We start from the raw sequence: 22,661 nt of genomic DNA, 5'->3' as shown, positions 1-22,661 counted from the left end.
TCCATCCCGCTCCACACCCCGTCTTACTTTGCGGTACTTCCACAGCTGGTTGCCCTTCATGCTGTGGCAGTCGTAGAGGGTGACGGGGCTGGTGTGCGAGACGGCATCAAAGCAGAACTTCTTGGTGTGCTGGGGGTCTCCGGGCCGGATGTCTTCTCTCCAGGTGAAGGTGAACACCTGTACGCACAGGGATGCCATGACATGGACAGCAAAGCAAAGCTAGGGGTGTCTCTTTCTTTCCAATTACAGGAAATTTTAAACACAGGGGTTCAGAAAACTGTATACTGATATAAAAGTGTTTATCCTCTTTTTTTTTTAAAACCATGTCTCCAAAATTCAGTGTCTATTTTACACTTATAGCAAGTAACAACTGCTAGATTTTCATTGGTTAAAGCAAAAGGTAGTCTCACCCCAAAATAAAGCTGCATTTAAAGGCAAAAAATACCTTCAATTACATGTTGAAACGATAATTTTGATATTTAGGGCTAAATAAAAAATATTATATATAAAAACTATATTGATGACACCTGTCCCAATGACCCAGCTTCAATGATTACTAAATCACAGCGAGTCTTGTTAGAGCTGCCCCTGCACCATATCCCCCATCCCCACATTCTTTTGAAGCAAATTCTGGACATCTTACCATGTCAGGTGTCATGACTTCAGTAAGTGCCCTGATAATAGTGAAAAGCTACCACAAGGTTCTCAGTGTCATCAAACAGCTCAAGTTCATTCAAGTTCATATGTTTTCAGATTGCCTTACACATTTCTTTTCAGAGTCAGTCTGTATGAATTAAGATCCAAATCAGGTTCACATATTATATAGGCTGATAAACTTTTTTTCCCCAGGAGCTTTACTGAATGATTGGCGTGCAATAAACTGCACACATTTTAAGTGCACAGCGTGAGATATTTTGACATAGCTTATACCTGTGTAACCACCACCATCATCACTGTCATCAAGGCAGTGAACATATCCATCACCCCAAAGGTACCCTCCTGCCTTCTGTGATCTTTTCCTTCTATCCCTCCCCATGCCCCTAGGAAACTCCTTTGTTTTTTAAGAAAGAGGCACTCACAATTTCTAGAATTTTATATAAAAAGAATCAGACAGTACGGATCCTTTTTTTTTTATTTCTTTCACTCAACACAATTCTGTTGAGATTTAATCACGTTATAACAACAGCATTTATCAACAGTTCATTCCTTCTTATTGCCGAGCTATTCACTGCATGGTACTTGATATACCTGTTGCTGAACATGTGGGTTGTTTCTAGTTTTGGTGTTTTCAAATAGTTCAGTTCAGTCATGTCCGACTCTTGGCGACCCCATGGATCACAGCACGCCAGGCCTCCCTGTCCATCACCAACTCCTGGAGTCTACCCAAACTCATGTCCATTGAGTCAGTGATGCCATCCAACCATCTCATCCTCTGTCGTCCCCTTCTCCTCCTGCCTTCAATTTTTCCCAGTATCAGGGTCTTTTCAAAGGAGTCAGCTCTTCGAATCAGGCAGCCAAAGTATTGGAGTTTCAGCTTCAACATCAGTCCTTCCAATGAACACTCGGACTGATCTCCTTTAGGATGGACTGGTTGGATCTCCTTGCAGTCCAAGGGATTCTCAAGAGTCTTAGAGCTGCTATGAACACGTGTGTACAAGCCATTGTATGGACATGGACATAATTTCTTCTCTCTTGGATGAACCCCTTGAAGAGGGATGGCTGGATCATAAGATACATCCATGTGTAACTTTCCAAGAAACTGCCCAACTGTTTTCCAAAGTGGTTGTACCAGTGTATGGTTCCAATTCATCTACATCCTTGCCAACCCATGGTATGGTTGGTCTTTCTAATAGGTTATAATTTTAATTTCCATTTATCTAATAACTATGAAGTTAAGCATTTTTGATTTGCTTCTTTGCTGACCAATACAACTTCTTCACTAAAATCTCTACACATCTTTTGCCCATTTTTAAATTGCATTGCTTATTTTCTTACTGAGTTTTGAGAAATTTTATACTCTAAACATTTCCCTGGTGGCTCAATTGGTAAAGAAGCCTGCAATGTGGGAGACCTGGGTTCTAACCCTCAGTTGGGAAGATCTCCTGGAGAAGGGATTGGCTACCTACTCCAGTATTCTGGCCTAGAGAATTCCATGGACTGTATAGTCCATGGGTTCGCAAAGAGTCAGACATGACTGAGTGACTCTCACTCACTCACAAACATTTAACGTTGTTATCAGATATATGCTTTGTAAACACGTTCTCTTAGTCTGTGGCTCGTCTTCCTATTTTCTCAATGGTGTTTGTTAAGAACAGAATTTTCTCATTTTGAAGAAGTCCAATCTATCAATTTTTTTGTTTCATTAATTCTCTTTTGGTGTTGTATCCAAGAAATCATTGCTTGGGTTACCAAGGTCAAACACTTTTGCCTGTGTTTTCTTCTAAAGTATTTTGGTTTCAGTTTTATGTTTAAGTCAATGACCCATTTTGAGTTAATTTTTATATGTAGTATAATGTATTTATTGAAAAAAATGTTTTTGCACATGGATATGCCCTATTTGTTGAAAATATTATACTTTTGCACTGAATTAATTTCCCTTGAATGTCTTTAAGCGTGCTGTCCACATATGCAGGGATCTATTTTTGGAGTCTCTATTCTCTTTATGTCAATATGGCACTGCTTTAATCAGTGACACTTTAACAATATATGTTGAAATCAGTCCTTTAACTTTGTACTTCTTTTGAAAATTTTTTTGGCTATTCTGTCCCATCCATTTTTCCATATGAATCCTCTCAGGTGGTTCTTTTTCCAGCCCCAGGAGTTTCCTCACATACATCAGTACTCTGCTGAATATGCAGGGGGCCCTCTGTAAATCCCAGACATTATCCATGTCCGGCTCTCTCCAAGCCTCCAGGATTCCATTTTGTGAGTTCTAGCCACCTTGACCTCCTGCAGTCTCTGCGCTGCCTCCTCAACTCAGGGCGTGTGCCTGGCTCCCCGGGGCTTCTCCCTCCCTGACTTGTGGACTGGGAACTCTCTCAAGGAAGGAAGCCAGGACAACCATCGTGCCTGTTGGCTCCCTGTCTTCCAAGGGTCACTGTCTTTCAAGGGTTGACATCGGCTCTCCTGAAAACAGTTGTTTCACATATTTTGTCCATTTCTTTGGATGCTTTCAGTAGAAGGGTAAACCCAGTCCCTGTTATTCCATCTTGGCCAGAGGTGCGCATTGCAGTGGCGGTGGTGGTGGGGTTAGCCAGTTACTGCTCCCTGAATATCGACTTTCCAGGCCTCCTCCAGGTCAGGAGCTGTAGCTTAGACTTGCATTTCTTCCTTTTCGGGCTCACTAGAGCTCATCACTCAGAATGGCTGTGGGCTCCATGAGACACAGATCCCAGTGGGGCAACTGGGCTGCTATGCTCCCTGCCTCACAGTGGAGGCCGGCACACCCACACCCCAGGCACATTTTGCAGTTAGTCTGAGTGAATCCGGTCTTCATGTGGACTCTCCACCGCAAGGGGAGCTGTTCTGAAGCTGAGCTGCCTAGGCCTGTTCTATCCAGGCCCTGTATTTCTCCTGGTCTCTCTTGCAGCCCCAGGATCAAGGAGCAGCCATACAAGGCTGTGGAGAATTCAGAAGAATTAACTGATGAACATGTGGGCATACTTGCTCAGTTGTGTCTGACTTGTTGCGACTCCTTGGACTGTCCCGTCAGGCTCCTCTGTCCATGGTATTCTCCAGGCAAGAATACCGGAGTGGGTTGTCATGCCCTCCTCCAGGGAATCTTCCTGACCCTGAGTCTCTTGCATCTCCTGGATTGGCAGGCAGATTCTTTACCACTAGCGCCACCTGGGAAGCCCTTAGTCAGTGACAGCCATTATCTAGTAAGAATGGTTTTCCAGAAAGGATGTGGGAGGGCATCACACATTCCGGAGGCTGGCACCATGCCCGCCAGGAGGTGGTGCTGTGCATTCTCAGTGTGTACACCGCGCAGCCCTCCAGAGTTCTGTTTTTACAGAGGACCTGCCTTATAGGCTTACATCAGTGTTCACTTTCCAAATGCCAGAAAATCCACAGCAGGGAGACTATAAACCACGTGTCTTCAAACCAAGATTTAACAGATGCCGTGTGACTTAACAATGAGGTGAATCTGGGAGGGACCAGGGGAAGCTTGTGCAGTTTCCTGCGAGAGGCATGTCCTACATGGTGGGCTTGCACGCCTCACTCTTCGGATTATACCCTTTGGGAGATCCCTTGGGGACCAACCCTCTCTCCTATGTCACCCTATCTTTTGAGTGAGGACGACCATACCCTAGGCCCCAGGAGGGGCCCATGACCTAGGTCACTAAGAGGACTGTGTCATACCTCCATCATCGCTGGCTCAGGAAACCCAGCATGTGAGAGCCCCAGGGCTTTTCTGGAACTCTTGGAAGGGACATGCATTTTCACCGGGTGGCTGGCTGCCTAGAGCTGCTGGTGGTAACCTCTGCCACCACTTGGGGAGACAGTCAGCCTAAGAATGAAGCCAAGAGAGAGGGAGGCAGAGCTGGGGCCCTGGAGAGACCCTGATGACATCATCTAGACTTCAGTGACATGAGCCAGAAACTCTGTTGACAGCCATTTGGGCCGAGTATCTGTCACTTGTAACCAACAGTCCAGACTGATGTGCAGGATTCCTCTTTCCAAAGTACCCAGTAGGCTCTTATAAACACGTCCCTTGGGCTGACCCGTCACTCATCATTGCCTGGGCCTCTCCCTGCCAGCCCTGACCACGTGAGCACTGCAGGCTTATGTCAGCACAGGGAACCTGGTGGCCAGTCCGAGGAGCAGCCCCTACCTGCATGTTGTTCCAGGCAGCCTCCCCGCGGCCCCGGATGCAGCTTTCCAGCCTCAGTGGGGAGCCCAGGGCCCCGTGCTTCGTGTCTGCGCACAGCCCTGTGCCCACATTACGGATCTGGATGTGAAAGAAGCAAAGAGAGGACCAGTGAGGTGCTTGGAGATATCCAGTGGGGCCCCTGCTGGGGCGGGAGGAAGGAGGCAAGGTAGAGGATGTCAGTGGGCTGAGCTCTGAATTCTCCTAATGAAGTTCGTCTTGGACTGGTGGGCAGGACAGAACCTGTTAATAAGGGAACACAGAGAGCAGCTCCACTCAACCTTGCTTTGAATTAGAGGGTGTAGAGTCCTGGGGTGGGGCTGGGTCCTGGAGGGGAGGGGGTGTGAACAAGAGGACTCCTGCCTCCTCTCCCAGAGAATTTGACCCAGCAGGTCCAGGAATCAAATTCTATCCTCATTCCAGGTGCTTTAAAGGCTATACCTTGAAGACCACTTTAGAAAAGGTGTAGGGTCTTTGCTCTCGGGCCTTGGGGCAGGTGAATGGGAGGCTTCAAAGAGGAACAGAGTCTCAGTAAGGAAGGGGAGGACGCCCTGTGAGTGCAGGGGCCTCAGCATGCGCTGGTCAGCCAGCATGGACGGCAGGCAGGCCACTGTGCTAGATGCCAGCGTCACATCGTGTAGCTCCAGCCTCACAGACATGGCTCCTCGTGTGATGCAGGGGCGGAGGGTGTGTGGGGGTGGGCAGGGGAAAGGCCCACTCCAGTGTCCAGCTGCAGGCAGTCTCACCACCCCGCTGCTGTGAGCTGCACTGTGTCGGGGGAGGCTACGCTCCCCTGGGCTGCCTCCAGCAGGGCCCGAGAGAGGCAGGCCCATCCCCCGGGGAAGCAGACTCCTCTGGCAGGTGATTCGCCTGAAGACTGCTCATTAACATAGCCAGACTTCCTCAAAGCCTCACTCCCCGCTGCTCTCCCTTTCCTCTCCTTTTCCAGAGGGCAGCCCGCTGGTCTGGCAGCTCTCCTCGCCTCCCTGCTCAGGTCTCTCGCCTCCCTGCTCACGTCTCTTGGCAATGCCCCAGTAAGTCTCTTGCTCGCCTCTCCTCGCCTCCCTGCTCACTTTCTCTCGGGCGAAGCCCCAGTAAGTCTCTTGCTGGCCTAATCCCCTCTTGGTGCATGCTTCCTGGAGGACCTGAACTAACATGGGGGAGAAAGCCAATGAGGTGGCAAAGAAATGAGGAGCTTCACAAGGGAAATCAAGAGGCACCTCATCTAAAAAACTCGCGCTGGTGTCAGGCGGGGCCAGGCAGAGGGCTTAGCGGGGAAAGGTCCCTCTAATTGGCTGAACAAGTGACACCTAGTGTGTCTGCAGCCCAACACACTTCTCTCCTGGGTGCTGTGGCCCATCCCGTGGCCAGAACATCCACCCCACCCTTGTCCCCTCTTTCTCCAAAGGCCACAGTGATTCATGCGGATCCAGGAGTAAGACTTCAATCCTGGACCTTTGCTGACTCTACTGGGAAAGAGGTGTTTACTTCCTGCTAGGTTGGCCAAGCTGGGGCTCTCTCAGCCTGAGGTTTCCGGGAGCTATCTTGCTACTTTCGGCATGAGGACAACACACAAGGAAGCACAGTTAAGTAGGACAAAAAGAGACTGACGTTATTTGAACCCCCTGGATCCAGGTGTTCACAGTTGAAGCCACAGCTACCCAAGATTTCTATGAGAATCAATCACCCCCTTTCCACCTTAGAATGGACTCTGTCACTTACAAGAGAAGGAGCCCCAACATGTATGTTCCCCCTCCACAATCCCCTTATACCCATCTCTGAGTAGTACTCTCAGCCAGAGACCCAGGAGCCAAGATGTGGTGATGGACTATCTGCCTCCTCCAGCGGGACCAGCTTCTTGGGTGTGTGAGAAGGGCAGCGGGACAGGGCTCCTTACTCAGAGTCCATGTTTGGTTTAAAGCTCTGCTGTCACTGTCTTAAAGTCCTACTATTTTACCTTTGGACCTGTAAGTGAAACCTCATGGGATAACAGAGCATGCACACGGGCAGACGTGACACGGACTCCACGAGCACCTGCTGTTCCTCTCTGCCGAGCTCACACACAGCACCTCTGAGTCCCTGCAGCACAGAGTCCCTGGGTCCCCCACAGGCATGGGAACTCAGCAACACTCAAAGCGAGTAGGGGCTGAGGGTGTCACAGCTGTGACTAAGCGGGGGTGCTGGCCTGTCCCAGAGGCTACACCCTCCTTTCCAACCAGAACCGGCTTCAGCTTCACAAAGGAACGTGTCCGAGACACAGGAGGGACTGGGAAACCCTATCGTGTCCTTTCGTTCCGGCTGCACTGGGTCTTCGCTGCGGTGTGCAGGCCTCTCGCTGTGCCGGCTTCTCTTGTTGCCGAGCACAGGCTCTAGGGCGCCTGGGCTGCAGTAGTTGGGTCACGGGGTCTTAGTTGCCCTGCAATTGTGGAACCTTCCCAGACCAGGGATCAAAACCGAGTCCCCACCACTGGCAGGCAGATTCTTAACCACTGGACCCCCAGGGAAGTCTATGTCCTTTCTTTCTTGCGTTAATTCCCTGGATGACCCAACTACTTCAGCAGCAAATAGCACAGAAACAAGGGGAAGGAGGGGGCAACCTAGAGTTCCTTTTCCTTCAGCTCTTTCTCACTCATCAGTAAGATGTTGATAGGATGTGTACGTTATCAAGAAGTGAAATAAATACAGCTGAGTTAGTTCTGTGCTGTGTTTCTACAGCTCTGGTAAGAAATACATATGCATGGGTGAGGTCTGAAACATGGATTGTGAAATTTCACCAGTTGTGCACAAATTGAATGTTCTCTTTGCCTTTAAAACTGGCACAGCAGAACATAAAGATGAATAGTAAAATTCATGCTAATAATTTAAAGTTTTAATTTTTTTCTACTTGTAACATTAAATAGTGAACAAACAAAAACCACCACCCCAAGGCTAAGAGAGACCAGCGAAGGAAAGGAGAAAGTTTTATATGTTATACCTCTACTGGCACTTTCTAGATGATGCTAAGCTTTTTATTTATTATTATTAATTTTTATTAAAATGTAGTTGATTTACAGTGTTGTGTTACCACCACTTTTTCTCTAAATTGTGGACCCTGCACGTGCATTTTGACTTGAGACCTATTTATGTGGCGGGCCCTAGCCTTCACACTCACCTCACCCCAGGCTGCGGCCGGGGGCTCCACGGGTGGGTAGAATTGGGGCAGATCCCAGGCGATCTTGGTCATAAACCACTTGAAACTCTTGCAGTTCAGGGAGCTACGGAGCTTTTTCTGGGCAGTCACGTCCCCAGCGGAGAGGTGGCGGTACTCTGGACGGCGCTGGTAGATGTGCTCTGCGTACTCGTCCATCCACACCTCCGCCACTCGCTTCAGGTTCTGAAGGAGACCGGCAGGTGCAAGGGTCAGGCTCTCCGTAGGGTCAAGGAGGGCAGGGGGTGCAAAGGGTCTGTGAGGTTGAGGTCAACCTTTCTTATTTTATGTTCTATTAAGGACTGTAGCCGGACTGTTTTTAAACCTTCAGTATTTCCATTTTTTAAATCAACATTTTAAGGGCTCTATAGCTTACGGTTGAGTAAATACACAGCTGCTGGTTTTCTTGACCATCTTGTGCCCCTTCCTTCCTGGAGATTGCCTCCCACTGAATTTGGGGACCCACCCCTGCCTTTTATTTTAGATGACCGAAGGAAAGCCATGTGACCCAGCCTGGCCAATGGGAATATAGATAGTGGGGACATAGGGATTGGTCAGGAATGAGCATGTGACCTCGGTCTAGCCAATCAGAATCAAGAGGCGTTAGTCCTGGAAGAATTGCTGGGTAAGATCCGATGGGTAAGATGCCAGGGAGAGGTGTTGGGCCATTTGAAAACCCCGTCCAAGGTTAGGTCATCCCAGAATGAGGCAGAGCTGAGGGTTAGAGCCAGGAACACATTATTCTTTTAGTTCCAGAATCCAGCCTTGTCTGAAGCCACAACTAGGACAGAGCTTTCCATTTACATGGGTCAGTAACTTGGCTTTCTGCTTAACCCAATTTGAGTTGGGTTTTTGTCACATTCAACTAAGAGTGCCCAAGTTGGTTGGTAAAAACGAATTACAACTTGCAACCAGGAGGTAAAATTCCCTCAGCAGCTAGCATTTTTAACAATCCTTTGAGGTGTTAAGGTTGCTGCCACGTTATTACGAGGCACAAAGATAATAAAAAGAATGACAACCATATTACTCGCAAGTCAGAGCAGCAAGAGGTGAGGAAATATCCTGTTTATGAGTAGACTGGAAGAGAAAGGAAAAGTGAATTCTTCTGTGTAACTGTGATGAAAATCTCTCACTACCCCCGCAGTGTAGATTCCACCTGCTGACAACCTCTTACTTAGCTTGGAAGAGCAAAACATCAGAGTTCAGGGGAACTTCCCTGCTCTTAAACATCTTCCTCCAACCCCAGGCTGTTGCCAGGATACCGCTCCCCTCCCATTTTATTCTCTAGGGTTTATCATATCATTTTTCCCCTTCTGTAATCCAGATTTCCTCCTGAAGAATAAAAGTGAGTTAGCACATCAGTCACACACACTTCAGTGTAAGTGACTGCCCTAGAAGCAGAAGGTAAGGCTGCAGTTGGCAAATATTTTCTGTAAAGGGCCAGAGAGTAAACATTTTAGGCATTGCAGACCATGTGGTCTCAGCTCTGATGTTGCTATAAAGCAGCCCTAGACACTGCATAAATGAATGGGTGTGGTTGTGTTCCGATCAAACTTTATGGACTCTAAAATTTGATTTTTCACGTGTCACAAAATATTATTATTATTTTGATTTTTTCCCCCTAAGCTATTTAAAAATGTAAAAACTATTCTTACCTCATAGGTCACACAAAAATACTTTGCTGACTGCTGAGTAAGGAGAAGGGAAGCCCTGGTATTGAAGCTGAAACTCCTCACTTTTGCTGGCTCTGAGTCTGGGAGTAGGAAACTACAAAAGTTCTTGCTGCTGCCTCATTTTTTTTTTGAGTGCTGAAGAGGTTGACAGTGGGTCAGCAATCCAGAAACACTATTATCCCTGCCAGGCCCTTGCACGGCAGGGGCTGGGTTTAATTTAAAACTGCCCTGGGAGTTCCCTGGCAGTTTGGTGGTTAGGACTCCACACTCTCACTCCTGAGGGCCCATGTTCAATCCTTGGTTGGGGAACTAAGATCCCACAAGCCATGCAGTGCAGTCCCCCCACCTTCTGCTAAAAAAAAACCCCCAAAATAACAACAATAAAAAGCAACCATGTTGAGAGGAAGCTGAAGGCCTAAAGGGGCCAGCACATGTGAACACTCTCCTTTTCCTGGTCTTCCACCCAGGTCCTCTGGCTCACTGGTTATCTGAAGCCACAGAGATGATGAGGGACGATCATGGTTTCCTCTCCAACCACAGGTAAGGATGGCTAAACTGACCAAGGAAAGGTGCTGAAATTCACCAGTGTTCTTTTTAAAGGATCAAATAAAATAATATTCTAATTTTAACTGATATTTAAATTACTATTTTAATGAGTATTATATTTTCCAGATGGCTTTAGTAAGTCATTTCTCCCAGATCTTGAGCTTTGGTACAGTTACTGGACTAAAGTAAGGACCTTTACATTTATGTCTATTACTTCTCCCCTTGCTAGAGTCATGAAAAAGACTCTGAGATTTTAGTGGGCTAAAGTGAAAGTTGCTCAGTCGTGTCCGACTCTTTGTGACCCCATGGAGGGTAGTCCATGGAATTCTCCAGGCCAGAATACTGGAGTGGGTAGCTGTTCCCTTCTCCAGGGGATCTTCCCAGCCTAGGGATTGAGCACCTTCCTTTGATCCCTTGTCGGGAAAATCTCTTGGAGAAGGCAATGGCAACCCACTCCAATATTCTTGCCTGGGAAATCCCATAGACAGAGGAGCCTGGCGGGCTACAGTCCATGGGGTTGCAGAGTCGGACATGAGTTAGTGACTGAACAACACCTTTCTAGTTCTGGGTTCCAGTCCTATCTGAGGCTCCACTTGCTTTTCTTATGCTTGGATCACAGAGCTTTGCCCCAGAATCTTGGAATAAGTCTCTAAACAAAAGTCAACTTTTGCTTCATTGGGCTTGAATGGGTTTCTGTTACTGCCTTCCCAAAGACCCCTTGGCCAGAGGCATAGGTGAGAAGGATCTTAGCAAATTTAGTGAACAAACTGACTGGTTACTGGTTCTTGAGGTAGGCAAGCTGGTGGCCACTTCATTCTCCCTGAATTGCTGCTCTACTGCTGCCTGACTCTTTGTCCTTCCGAATCTGTACACCTTTAGTAAGATTTTTGGTTTTCCTCTTTATCTGGCTGTCTTGGGGCTTTCAGAATATCTCTTCTCAAATCTATCAATATGATGTTCTAGAAGATAATGCTCTAGAAGGACCTGGTTGATAAAACACTGAGAAAACATGTAAATTATGATCTGGAACTAAGCAAAAATAGTTAGATACTGTGATAAAAAGTTAGGAGACCTTGACTGAGGCACCTTTGGTCCTGCCAGCTTACATCAGCACCACGCAGATTGTTAAAACACAGAATTCAGATATGACATTGAAATCAACTTCCCAGCCTTGTTAATACTGATGCCAACACATACTGGTAATAACAATGCTACTGCTAAGTCGCTTCAGTTGTGTCCGACTCTGTGCGACCCCATAGACGGGAAGCCCACCAGGCTCCCCTGTCCCTGGGATTCTCCAGGCAAGAACACTGGAGTGGGTTGCCATTTCCTTCTCCAAGGCATGAAAGTGAAAAGTGAAAGGGAAGTCGCTCAGTCGTGTCCAACTCTTAGCGACCCCATGGACTGCAGCCTACCAGACTCCTCCATCCATGTGATTTTCCAGGCAAGAGTACTGGAGTGGGGTGCCATTGCCTTCTCCGGGTAATAACAATAGCAGTCACTATTTAAATGATAATCACTCTGTGTCAGGCACCAGTCAGACCTAAGTGGGTTTGAATTCTGGCTCGAGTTACTTTGTGTCTTTACATTTCACTGTCCTCATCTCTAAAACGAGGATTAAAAACAAGTGAGAACTAAGCGAGGTAAATATGTAAGATGCCAACTTTGAACAAGGCCTGGCTCACAGGAAGTTTTTGTTCATCCATGGGTCATAACACAGGGAGTGATGGTGTGTCTTTCCCAGGTGAGTCATATTGGCATGACAGCTCTGGTCAGGGAAAGGATAGTTTGGGAGTGGTCCTTCTCGGGGGTCTGAGGTGTCTCAATGGTCCCACAGTCCCCAGGAGCTGGAAGGGTCGCAGTCTTGGGCTTACTGAGAGACTCTGGGGTCTTTCTGCCTGGCACCTTCTTCTGGAATTGCCAACAGTATTTCAGAGGAAACGTGATTTCTGCCTCTCCTGCAGAACTAGAACTCACACCTGCATGGGACCAGGCTGTCCCAAGCAGGGATAGCTGGTGTGGTTGTCGTTGGAATCTTCGACCACTAGAGGGCACTGCTGGCTCTCTTTTCCGTCGACATTGGTCCTTATAGTGGCCGGGCCCAGCATCCCGGAAGACTACTGCCCCTCTGACGGTCTTGGTCTTCGTTGTAAGTTGCAGAACAAGGGTTTTTTTGACCTGGGCTGCAATTCTGCACATCGCAGATTGTCAGGTGACAAGGGAGGGAGAGGCAGTGGCCTGGGCAGGAGGCTGTGTGGACTGAAGCCAAACAGGCTGGCAAGGCAGGGCTCTGTTAGGAGGGATCTTCAGGATTAGGGTGGGGGTCTCCAAGAGGCAAAGATATACTGTGACCATTCCAGATTCCCCAAACCTCCTGGCGCTCTTTACCCTCCGAGATCCGCTCCCCCCTCTCAACTTTCATTATTCTTTTGCAGTCATCTTGATTTTTTCAAGACTCTTAATATTTTAAAATTTATTATTATGGCTTAGTGAAATATTAATAATACAAAACAAATAAAAATTTCTGGCTATTTCCATTTGTAGATAATGGCCACTAATTAGAGTGATGATTGATATAAACCATTTTAAGGCAATAAAACAGTTTAACATAGAATTTTTGGCATGAAAATGGAGAGGGGATGAGGAGAGGACACTAACATTTATTAACCACCACTGTGCCCAGACCTTTTAAATACCATCTCATGCATGTGCGTGCTCAGTTGCTTCAGTGGTGTCTGACTCTTTGTGACCTTATGAACTGTGGCCCACCAGGCTCCTCTGTCCATGGGGATTCGCCAGGCAAGAATACTGGAATGTGTTGCCATGCCCTCCTCCAGGGGATCTCCCCAACCTGGGGATTGAACCCATGTCTCTTATGTCTTCCGCATTGGCAGGTGGGTTCTTTATCACTAGCACCACCTGAGAACCTCTAAGTGCCATCTGTCTTTCTCAAACATGCCACTCTACCTATATTAAATTTTATCTAACATGTTTCTTTAAATCACCCCTAGTCTAACTTGGCACCAACTTTAGCTTTATCCTAAGTCACAATGTCTGTGAAATCATGAATTTCCTACACTAATCCACAATAATTTAAACACATGGAAATAAAAATGTTCCTATGTCTACCACCTAAAATCACCTCCCTGGTCACACTTTGGGAAACTGAATTATCTCCTTAATTCTTCTGGCCATGCTAAGAGTTGGAAAAAATGAGCTTCCTTGAAGCAGAGGAGTAAATAGAGCCTAAGAGCAAGCCTCTCAAGGTTACAGAGCTAATAAGTGATTAAGCAGGGCTTTAAGTAAGTTTTTAAATTTTTTTCACTTATTTATTTATTTTGGCTGTGCTGTGCAGCTTGTGAGATTTTAGTTACCCAACCAGGGCTTGAAGCTATGCCCTTAGCAGTGAAAGCTTGGCGTCTCAACCGCTGGACCGTGAGGAAATTCCCTGGAGGGTGGGGACGGCGCACATCCGCACATGTAGCAAGCACTGGGGACCACTAGGCCTAGGGCATGGGGCGCCTCTGATCTGCTGATGGTCACAGGCCAACCTCTCACCCCCTAGGGAAGCTACCAGCTTACCCGGGCCAGGCTGACTCCAGCAGGCACCTTGTAGGGCACGTACTTCCTGTAGATATGGCCCACCCTGGAGCAGGGAATGTCCTCCATGCGACCTCCACACATCCACACCTGCGGGATGAGAAGTGAGAGGTGATATTTCTGCCCCCAGTTCACAGCCTCCTCAAAGGCCAGCATTCCTTCGTGCATCCCTAGAAAGCATCAGCTTGGATTGTGTACTAAAGCCCCCATTCACAAAACCAGGGATGTAGGAAAACACAGTGATGACAAGAGCAAAAACAGCTCAGGGCATCGAGTGCTGACTCCAGGCCAAACACTCTGCTGTGAGCTTCACATGCACAGCTTCATTAAAGCCTCATCAGAAAACACGTAACATTAGGTAGTAATGGAGCTCCATTTTACCGATTAAGAAACTGAGACTCAGAGAAGCTAAGAAACCTCTCTGAGGTCACAGGGTTAGTATATGGTAGAGCCAGAAATTTAAACCCAATTTGAGCTGACTCTGAAGAAAGCTGAAAGCCGAAGAATTGATGCTTTTGAACCGTGGTGTTGGAGAAGGCTCTTGAGAGTCCCTTGGACTGCAAGGAGATCCAACCAGTCCATCCTAAAGGAAATCCTGAGTATTCATTGGAAGGACTGATGCTGAAGCTGAAACTCCAATACTTGGGCCACCTGATGTGAAGAACTGACTCACTGGAAAAGACCCTGATGTTGGGAAAGACTGAAGGCAGAAGAAGAGGACGACAGAGGATGAGATGGCTGGATGGTATCACTGACTCAATGGACATGAGTTTAAGTAAACTCCGCCGTGAAATTAAAAGATGCTTACTCCTTGGAAGGAAAGTTATGACCAACCTAGATAGCATATTCAAAAGCAGAGACATTACTTTGCCAACAAAGGTCCATCTAGTCAAGGCTATGGTTTTTCCTGTGGTGATGTATGGATGTGAGAGTTGGACTGTGAAGAAGGCTGAGCGCTGAAGAATTGATGCTTTTGAACTGTGGTGTTGGAGAAGACTCTTGAGAGTCCCTTGGACTGCAAGGAGATCCAACCAGTCCATTCTGAAGGAGATCAGCCCTGGGATTTCTTTGGAAGGAATGATGCTGAAGCTGAAACTCCAGTACTTGGGCCACCTCATGCAAAGAGTTGACTCCTTGGAAAAGACTCTGATGCTGGGAGGGATTGGGAGCAGGAGGAGAAGGGGACGACAGAGGATGAGATGGCTGGATGGCATCACTGACTCGATGGACGTGAGTCTGAGTGAACTCCGGGAGTTGGTGATGGATAGGGAGGCCTGGCGTGCTGCGATTCATGGGGTCTCAAAGAGTTGGAAATGACTGAGTGACTGAACTGAACTGAACTGAACTGAAACTCCAGGAGTTGGTGATGGACAGGGAGGACTGGCATGCTGCAGTCCATGGGGTCGCAAAGAGTCGGACATGACTGAATGACTGAACAGAACTGAACTGAGCTGACTCCAGAGTCTGAGCTCTGGATAAGTGTCAGAATTATAAGGGGGCATGGAGGGCTCTATGGGAAGGACTGTGATAATCACTTTGCACTTTGTGCTGGTAGGGACTAGGCTGTGTATTTGCTGACTTTGGGATTGGCTGCTGGAGTTACCTTTTAGGCCTGTAAACCTCTTGCTGGGTCATCCTGAGCAGTCACCTTTCTCCCTGTCCTGACTCCCCTGCAGACTGGCTTGCTAAGCTGTGCAGCTGGGCACTGCTGCCTGCAGTGTGGGAGCTGGTGCTGCTCCTGAGTCTCCCTTCATAACTGGCATCACAGAGATCCCCTGAGTAGGAATCTGGTCTGATGGCAAAATATGAGAATTCTTAACAAGTATAGTCAACCCTCTTAGAGGCCCAGCCTAAACAGACCCCCTTCTGGTGGTCCTGGGTTCAAATCCTGACTCAATCACTATCCAGCTTTGTGACTTGGATGATGGCACCTAACTTCTCTGAGGCTCAGTTTCCTCATCTGTAAAGGATGAAATGAGGTAGGCTCAGGGGATGAGGTCTTTTGGGTGAGGAGCTTACCACAAGACCTGGCACCTAGTCAGAGCGGTGTGAGATACTGCAATGATGGGTTCATACATTTGGCTAATATTTGTGGAGTCCCTGCTACATGTTAAACACTGTGCTGGGCACGTACAGCAGTGAGTAAGCTGGCCAAGGCCCCTGCTCTCACGGAGGCGGAGTGTGGTGGCCAGCCTTGGAGATGCCCCCCAGTGACCCCTGTGTCCCAGCATTTGCGCCCTTAGGCAGTTCCCTCCCAAAAGAGCCGAATGCAGACTGACCTGTGTAACCAACAAGATGCTACAGAAACGATGGCCATGAAGGACACTGTGGCTTCCACCTTGCTCCCTGGGATCACTTGCTTTGGGGCAGCCAGCAGCCACATTATGAGGACCCTCAAACAGCCCCGTGGAGAGGCATAGGTTGTGAGGGGCTGAGGTCTCCTGCTAAGAGTCCTGACTTGCCCACCACGTGAATAAGCCAGCTTAGAAGTGGATCCTCCAGCCCCAGGCAAGCCTTCAGATGGCCGCAGCCCTGGCTGACACAACTGCGTGACAGACCCAGGCAGAACCATCTCACTTAGCTACTCCCAAATCCCTGACCCTCCAAGACTTTGAGATAATAACTGTCTACTGCTGCTTTGAGATTATTTTTTCCTGTGGCAGCAGATACCCAATACAGGGACTTTCAGACGGTGATGTGCACTCTACAGAAGCCAAAGCAAGGTAACTGGACGGACTCATCAGACAGACAGATGGGATATGCTGCATTACCCCACCTGTCAGGGAAAGCCTCCCTGGGAAGGAAGTAGTCATATCCCATGAGGGGATAGGCACATATGGGACTGCAATTAGTGGAAATGCTGCTTGGAGAAATGCAATTATATTCTGATCTTGGGGGAGAAAAAAAAAATCGAGCAAGTCAATAGAACAGAACATTGGTCTCAAGATAATGGGCTCCTGATGGTAGATTAATGTCAAGGCCAAGCCAAGAAGTTTATTTTCAAAGCAGGAGATATTGATCAGGCGCCAGCATCCTATAACAATAACTCTTCCTTTATACAGAGTGACTGATGTGGAAGTGATGCTTTTGTCTGGCGGATACTGGCCGGGTCGCTGGGCCGCCCCTGCCTTGTGGGAGGCGGAGCAGCACGGAGCAGGTGGGGCATGCCTTCCCCTGTTCTATTTTGAATGTCTTCTGGGCAGTTGACTAGGCTGGCATCCAGCTCTCTCAACTCCATATTAAACTTGCATTAGCTAACGAGGCTGTGTCTCCGGCTTTGCCTGGCAAGGAGCCTTCCTTTATGCAGATGGATTTCCAGATCCTTCTCTGTGCTGTGACCTCGGGATTCTTTGGCCCTGACCATGCTGGCCATCAGCCTGAAGGTTCCTGAGGGTGACCTTGATCTACTGAGAGGTCTGAGGCAGCCAAAATGCCCTCAGATTCCCAGGATATCCGGAGCCCAGGAGGAGTCCTGGTTTTGGACGATGGCTTCCCTACCCTAGACCTGACTCACTGACAGCTGAGTCAGAATGCAAACTGCCTTCCGAGAGATGCGTACCTGTTCAGTGAAAGCTGCTGCCAACTGTCGAGTTCCCTGGGAGCACCTGAGCGGTCTGAGTAGCTCTGGGTACATCCAACCCCTCAGAACTCCCTCTGGAGCTTCCCTGGTGGTCCAGTGGTTAAGAATCCACCTTGCAATGCAAGGGACACTGGTCTGATCCCTGGTCCAGGAAGATCCCATGTGCTGCAGGACAACTAAGACTGAGCACTACAGCTACTGAGCCAGAGCCCGAGAGCCCAAACGACTGAGCCCGTGTGCTACAAATACTGAAGCCCACATGCCTACAGCCTGTGCTCTGCAACAAGAGAAGCCACTTCCATGGTGTGGCTCTGCCACCAAGGTTCTGCCACCAAGTCAGAAAAACGACATCATCTCTTTGAGCTTCACTTTCTCCATTTGGGAAATCGGGCCACAGGATATATGAAGACAAAAAACACGACAGTGTTGGGTGAAAGGGCAAATACTGTATGGTTTCAAGGCAACTGTATTTCTCATCCTTTCGCAAAGAGAAATGAGTAGCCCCTGCTTGCCATAATTAGAGCAAGGCCACACGCAGCAATGAAGACCCACCACAGCCAAAAATTAAAATAAATAAATCCTGAAAACCCCAAACAAACCACACTCTGGCCACTCAGAACACATCTTAACGCAGCAGCACCACCCTGCTGTGGTGGTCACTGGTTATCTGGCAGGATCCCGAGACTGCAGGGGACTTTCCATCTAGGGACATGATAAAAGTTAGAGGCATCGACTTATGTCCTGACTTGCTCTGGGCCGGGGAGATGGACTCCAGGTTCAGCTCCTGGCCCAGGGCACCTACCTGTGTACCTCCAGGCCCCCCACCTCCCTCCCTTTACAGCAGAGGACAGCAGCCACCCAAGGCCCACAAGAACCACAGCAAGGGGGTGGTATGAGCAGACACTCTTTTCTAATGCCAGTGCCACCAGTGCAGCCACGTGACCTGGGTGATAAGCATCACTGCCACCTTGCAAGGCTGCCGAGACGGCCTGAGACAAGCCGTGAAGAGCACTCAGCTTGATGCCTGGCCACAGCAAACCTGATTAGTGTTACTCACTTCTCTTTGCGAAAGGATGAGAAATACCACTGCCTTGAAATGATACACCCAAAACCATCGGTTTTTTAAAAAATATCCTATGGCCCGATTTCCCAAATGGAGAAAGTGAAGCTCAAAGAGATGATGTTGTTTTTCTGACTGACTTGGTGGCAGTACCTGAAACTGACCAGGAGAATGACAGGGCCAGGCGAGTGGGGCATAGTCACTGGGCCTGGCTGCCCAAGGGGTTCTTCTCTCCCCTAAGTAACACAGTGGCAGGAGAAGAGCCCCGCTGGGGGCAGAGGGGAGAGGCGCTGCAGATCACTCACATTTGGCCAGGACCCTGTCGTATTTGGATGGGGACAAAGATGGGCCGCTGAGATGACATCTTGCAGCCCATTTCTGCGTCAGCCTTCTTGCCTCCCTCCCTGTCCGTGCCCTCCCTCGCCTCTGCTCCTGTGCCTGTGCAGGGAGCCCAGTTCCACCATAAGGAATTTCTGAACACACTCTGCCAGCTTGTTTCTTGGTGCCGTTTCCTCTGCACCAGTCTTCTCCCTGGAAGCACCATACCACTAGACAAGTACAAATCTAATTGTAAAAGCTTGCTCCCCATTCATTTTCATTGCTGCTTTGATTTATTTTATTAGCAAACTTCTTTTGTGTGATGACAGGCTTCATTACAGTGTCTATAAAAGACAATTACTCGCTCTTATCTCCTAAACTGAGGAGGAAAGAAACGAGTGGTGATGAGCATCAGGAAGACACAATGGGCCCTGGAGACCACGCGGCAGAGGGGCTGCCCTGCAGAGGGGATCTGCCAGCAAGCGGGGGTGGGAAGAAACCTCTCGCTCAAGGGAATGGCTGCCTGGAAACCAGTCGGGAATGGACGGGCATCCTACCTGGCCATGGAAGGGAGAAGCCATCAGCCAGCCATGGCTTTGCTGTTGGCAGCTCGGCTGAGGACCCCAGTGAAGTCCAAACCCTATTCACTAGTGCTTGGGAGCTGCTGCATTAATGCACAATTAAAAGAATAATTGTCACCAATTATTCCGCATTATCTGTGAGCTTAGGAAGAACAAAGGGTAGCAGTGATGAGCTCGGTTCTGGCTCTTAAGCAAGTTTGTGAATCTGAAAGCCTCAGTTTCCTCATCTGCAATATGGGGTGAATTACGGTGCCTCCCTCCTAGGGCTGCGACGAGCCTGGAATGAGGTAATTCTGAGGCGCACAGGACTCCGAGCAAACGCAATGCTGTCACCTGGGTGCGCAGCAGCCGGCTCTACCGGTGGGGCACGCCACGTGTATGCCATGCAGCTTCCCTCAGGAAAGAAGGAATGACAGTCCTTTGGAATGGATCCATGTCTTCCAGAAGTTCATACTCTTTTGGACCTATTAGGTTGTTCTGAACAACAAGGTACTGTTTTAGGAAGTCTTACCAGCAGGAAAGGATCTCACTCATGTGAGTTTTAGATGCTTATAATGGTTACCAGGTTCAGTTGGTAAAAGAGGAGGAGAAAAGCCCAACTTTAGTTTTTAAAAATCCATTTAAATTTATTTCTAGGTTAATATATTATTTTACTGGAGTGGGTAGCCTTTCCCTTCTCCAGGGGATCTTCCCAACCCAGGATTGAATCCAGGTCTCCTGTATTGCAGGTGGATTCTTTACCAACTGAGCTATGAGGGAAGCCCAATATTATTTTATATATCAAAAATATAATTTTAAGCATATGTGGGTCTAAATTAATAAACTGAATATCTGATTGTTTCAGTGATATCTTGTGTTTACAGTCAAGTTGGCCAAAAAATGGGGGGTGGCCACCTTACATTAGAGCTTTTTTTTTTTCTTAATAAATGAATTAAGTTGCAGGATCTGTTAGGTTTTGGCTCATGTTTGATACAGAGCCATCTCACAACCACCCAGTGAGGGGGGTACTGCCATGCCTCTCACACATGAGGAAAGCGAGGCTGGCGAGCTCCAGCACCTTCCCCAGGGCTCCGCAGCTCGTAAGTGGCAGAGCCCAGAGTGGAATCCAGGGTGGGGGCCCCCAGAACTAGGCAGGTCTGAGACTGCACCTTTGATCTTCCTCAAGCCTAGTCCTGACCCTGTCATAGTCTTCCACAAAGACCCCTCTTGGTACTCATATTGTTTGCAGGACAAACTGGTTACCCTAGGCTTGCAGTCAAGGCCTCTGCCCCCTGTTCCAGTCACCTCTGACGCTTCCACACACCCTGGATGCTGTGGGAGTCAGCTGCAGGGCACTCATGTTTCTCTGTTGGGCATGTGTGCTTTTCTTTCCATGAACAATGCAATCCAGTACAAACATTCATTCATTCACACATAGGCTGGTCATTGGTCAGCCTTGCTCTAAAACCCTGCTGGAAGAGATGAAACAGAAACTGGCAGCCAAGGATGGGCCTAATGATATCGAGCCTTGAAAGTGAGGTGAAGGTGTTGGTACCTGTGAGCCACCCTGCCAACCAACGTGGGGTCTTTTCACACCCCAGCCTGAGCCTCCACTCTGTAAGACCTCACCGACTCATTACAGCCATAATTTTCAATCCTGAGTGAACATCAGAATCACTGGGGGAGCTTGCTAAAACACGGACTGCTGGGCCCCACTCCTACAATGTCTGACTCAGCAAGTCTGCGTGGAGTCTGGGAATTTACATGTCTGACAAGTTCCCAGTGATGCTGGTGCTGCTGGGCTGGGGACCACACTTTGAGAATGAGCTTAGCTTATGCTGGATTAGAGACAGCCCTTCTCAGGATGGTGGTAATGCCAGTTCACACTATGTCTTTAGACAGTGCTGTGAGTTTGGGGTTATTTGTGTCCTTTCAGTGAGGAAATAAAGGTTGAGCCCAAAGGGCAGGTGAGCTGTCCCAGGTCTCACCAGGAGTTCATTTCAGAGCTGGGCTTGGAGCCAAGGTCTCTGGCCTCTGTCTCGCCAGCCTCAAAGCTTCTCCCACTCCTGTCTTCCTACAACCGCAGCCCATACACAATGACCACAATGTGACATTAACAGCTATCATAATTGATTATTTATAATGTGCCAGGAGCTGAGCTAAGCTTTTAACACATTTTGACTAATATCGTGCTCACACCCACCCTATGAAGTAAGGGTCATTCTATTGCCACTTTACAGATGAAGAAATCCAGAGAGGTTAAGTCACTTTCCCAAGGTCACACAGCCACGAGCTGTTGGAGCTTGTACCAGAACACAGGTGGTGTGATTCCAAAGCCAATGTACTTTATCCCCGGGCTGTTCTGCCTCCTTTTTTAACATGAAGGTTTTGATCCAAACAGTTACCACTCACTGACTGCCTTCTTTTTGTCTGTCTCTAGGCCAAACGTTTTATGCCATTTAGTTTTAATAACCTCTGAAGAAGTTATTATTGCCATTTTTAGTGATAAAAGACTGAAGCAGGAAGAGATGGCTGTGTGCTGGTTAAGGAGTGATGTACCACAGGCGACCCTTGAGCCTCCAAGCCTTTTTCCTGGAGGCATGGTGGGAGGGGCAGCTGCCTACAGACAGAGACATTCATGGAATCTCAAATGGCTGCTCAAAGTCAGGGGCAGAATGCCTCCCTGTTCCCGGCAGACAGCTCTTAGAAAGTCTGGGTACACATGGCCAGGAGGAAAACGCTGCACGCAGCAGAGCAAATTCCCAGCCTCCTCAGATAATCCCGTGAAGGAAGGAGCCAGCGCTGGATTCCCGGCAGAGATGCTGCAACTGGTCTGAGTCAGTAGGGGCTGGATGGGACGGTGGAAGGGCTGGGAGAGGTGACGGCAGGCTGGCACTTGCGTGGGGGCCCCAAACGCCCTCCCGGGCGGCAACTTAACCCCCTTGGGGTTGGTTCTGACTTCTGGGGTCCTGCTCTAGGCTGCCCCCTCCCTCCAGGTGGAGTGAGATAAGCGCTGGGCTGAGTCGGGACATCTGGAGTTCGGCCCTGGCTCTGCCACCTTCCAGCGCTCAGGCATCAGGTCACAGCCCCCACCCCTCACCGGTTTCTGCTGTGTGTTCTGCTTTCTTTTCACACACTGTGTTCCACTGAATCCTCCTGATGACGCTATGAGCTCTATGGAAGCAAGGTCTGGAGTTTTCTAAATCTGCACAAGGCAGTCTGGGACTGGCTTGGCCTTTGGTGACTGTATCAGTGTTGGACTAAGCA

The 22,661-nt window shown here is 48.5% G+C and overlaps 1 protein-coding gene across 1 annotated transcript in view; it reads right to left on the bottom strand.

Annotated features, from left to right (window-relative positions):
- GALNT10 (polypeptide N-acetylgalactosaminyltransferase 10) overlaps positions 1 to 22,661 on the bottom strand; it is a 229,646-nt gene that overhangs the window by 4,523 nt on the left and 202,462 nt on the right. Inside the window, exons 8-11 of the mRNA XM_070374662.1 lie at positions 13,859 to 13,966; positions 8,022 to 8,243; positions 4,835 to 4,951; positions 28 to 177 (exon numbers count right to left, since the gene is read on the bottom strand). Coding sequence (XP_070230763.1) covers positions 28 to 177; positions 4,835 to 4,951; positions 8,022 to 8,243; positions 13,859 to 13,966 — 597 coding nt within the window. The remainder of the gene's footprint in view (positions 1 to 27; positions 178 to 4,834; positions 4,952 to 8,021; positions 8,244 to 13,858; positions 13,967 to 22,661) is intronic.

Source organism: Bos mutus, chromosome 7, assembly GCF_027580195.1.
Source record: "Bos mutus isolate GX-2022 chromosome 7, NWIPB_WYAK_1.1, whole genome shotgun sequence".
Classification (NCBI taxonomy): domain Eukaryota; kingdom Metazoa; phylum Chordata; class Mammalia; order Artiodactyla; family Bovidae; genus Bos; species Bos mutus.
The sequence above is the reverse complement of the archived record's forward strand: the minus strand, read 5'-3'. Positions and strand labels throughout refer to the sequence as shown.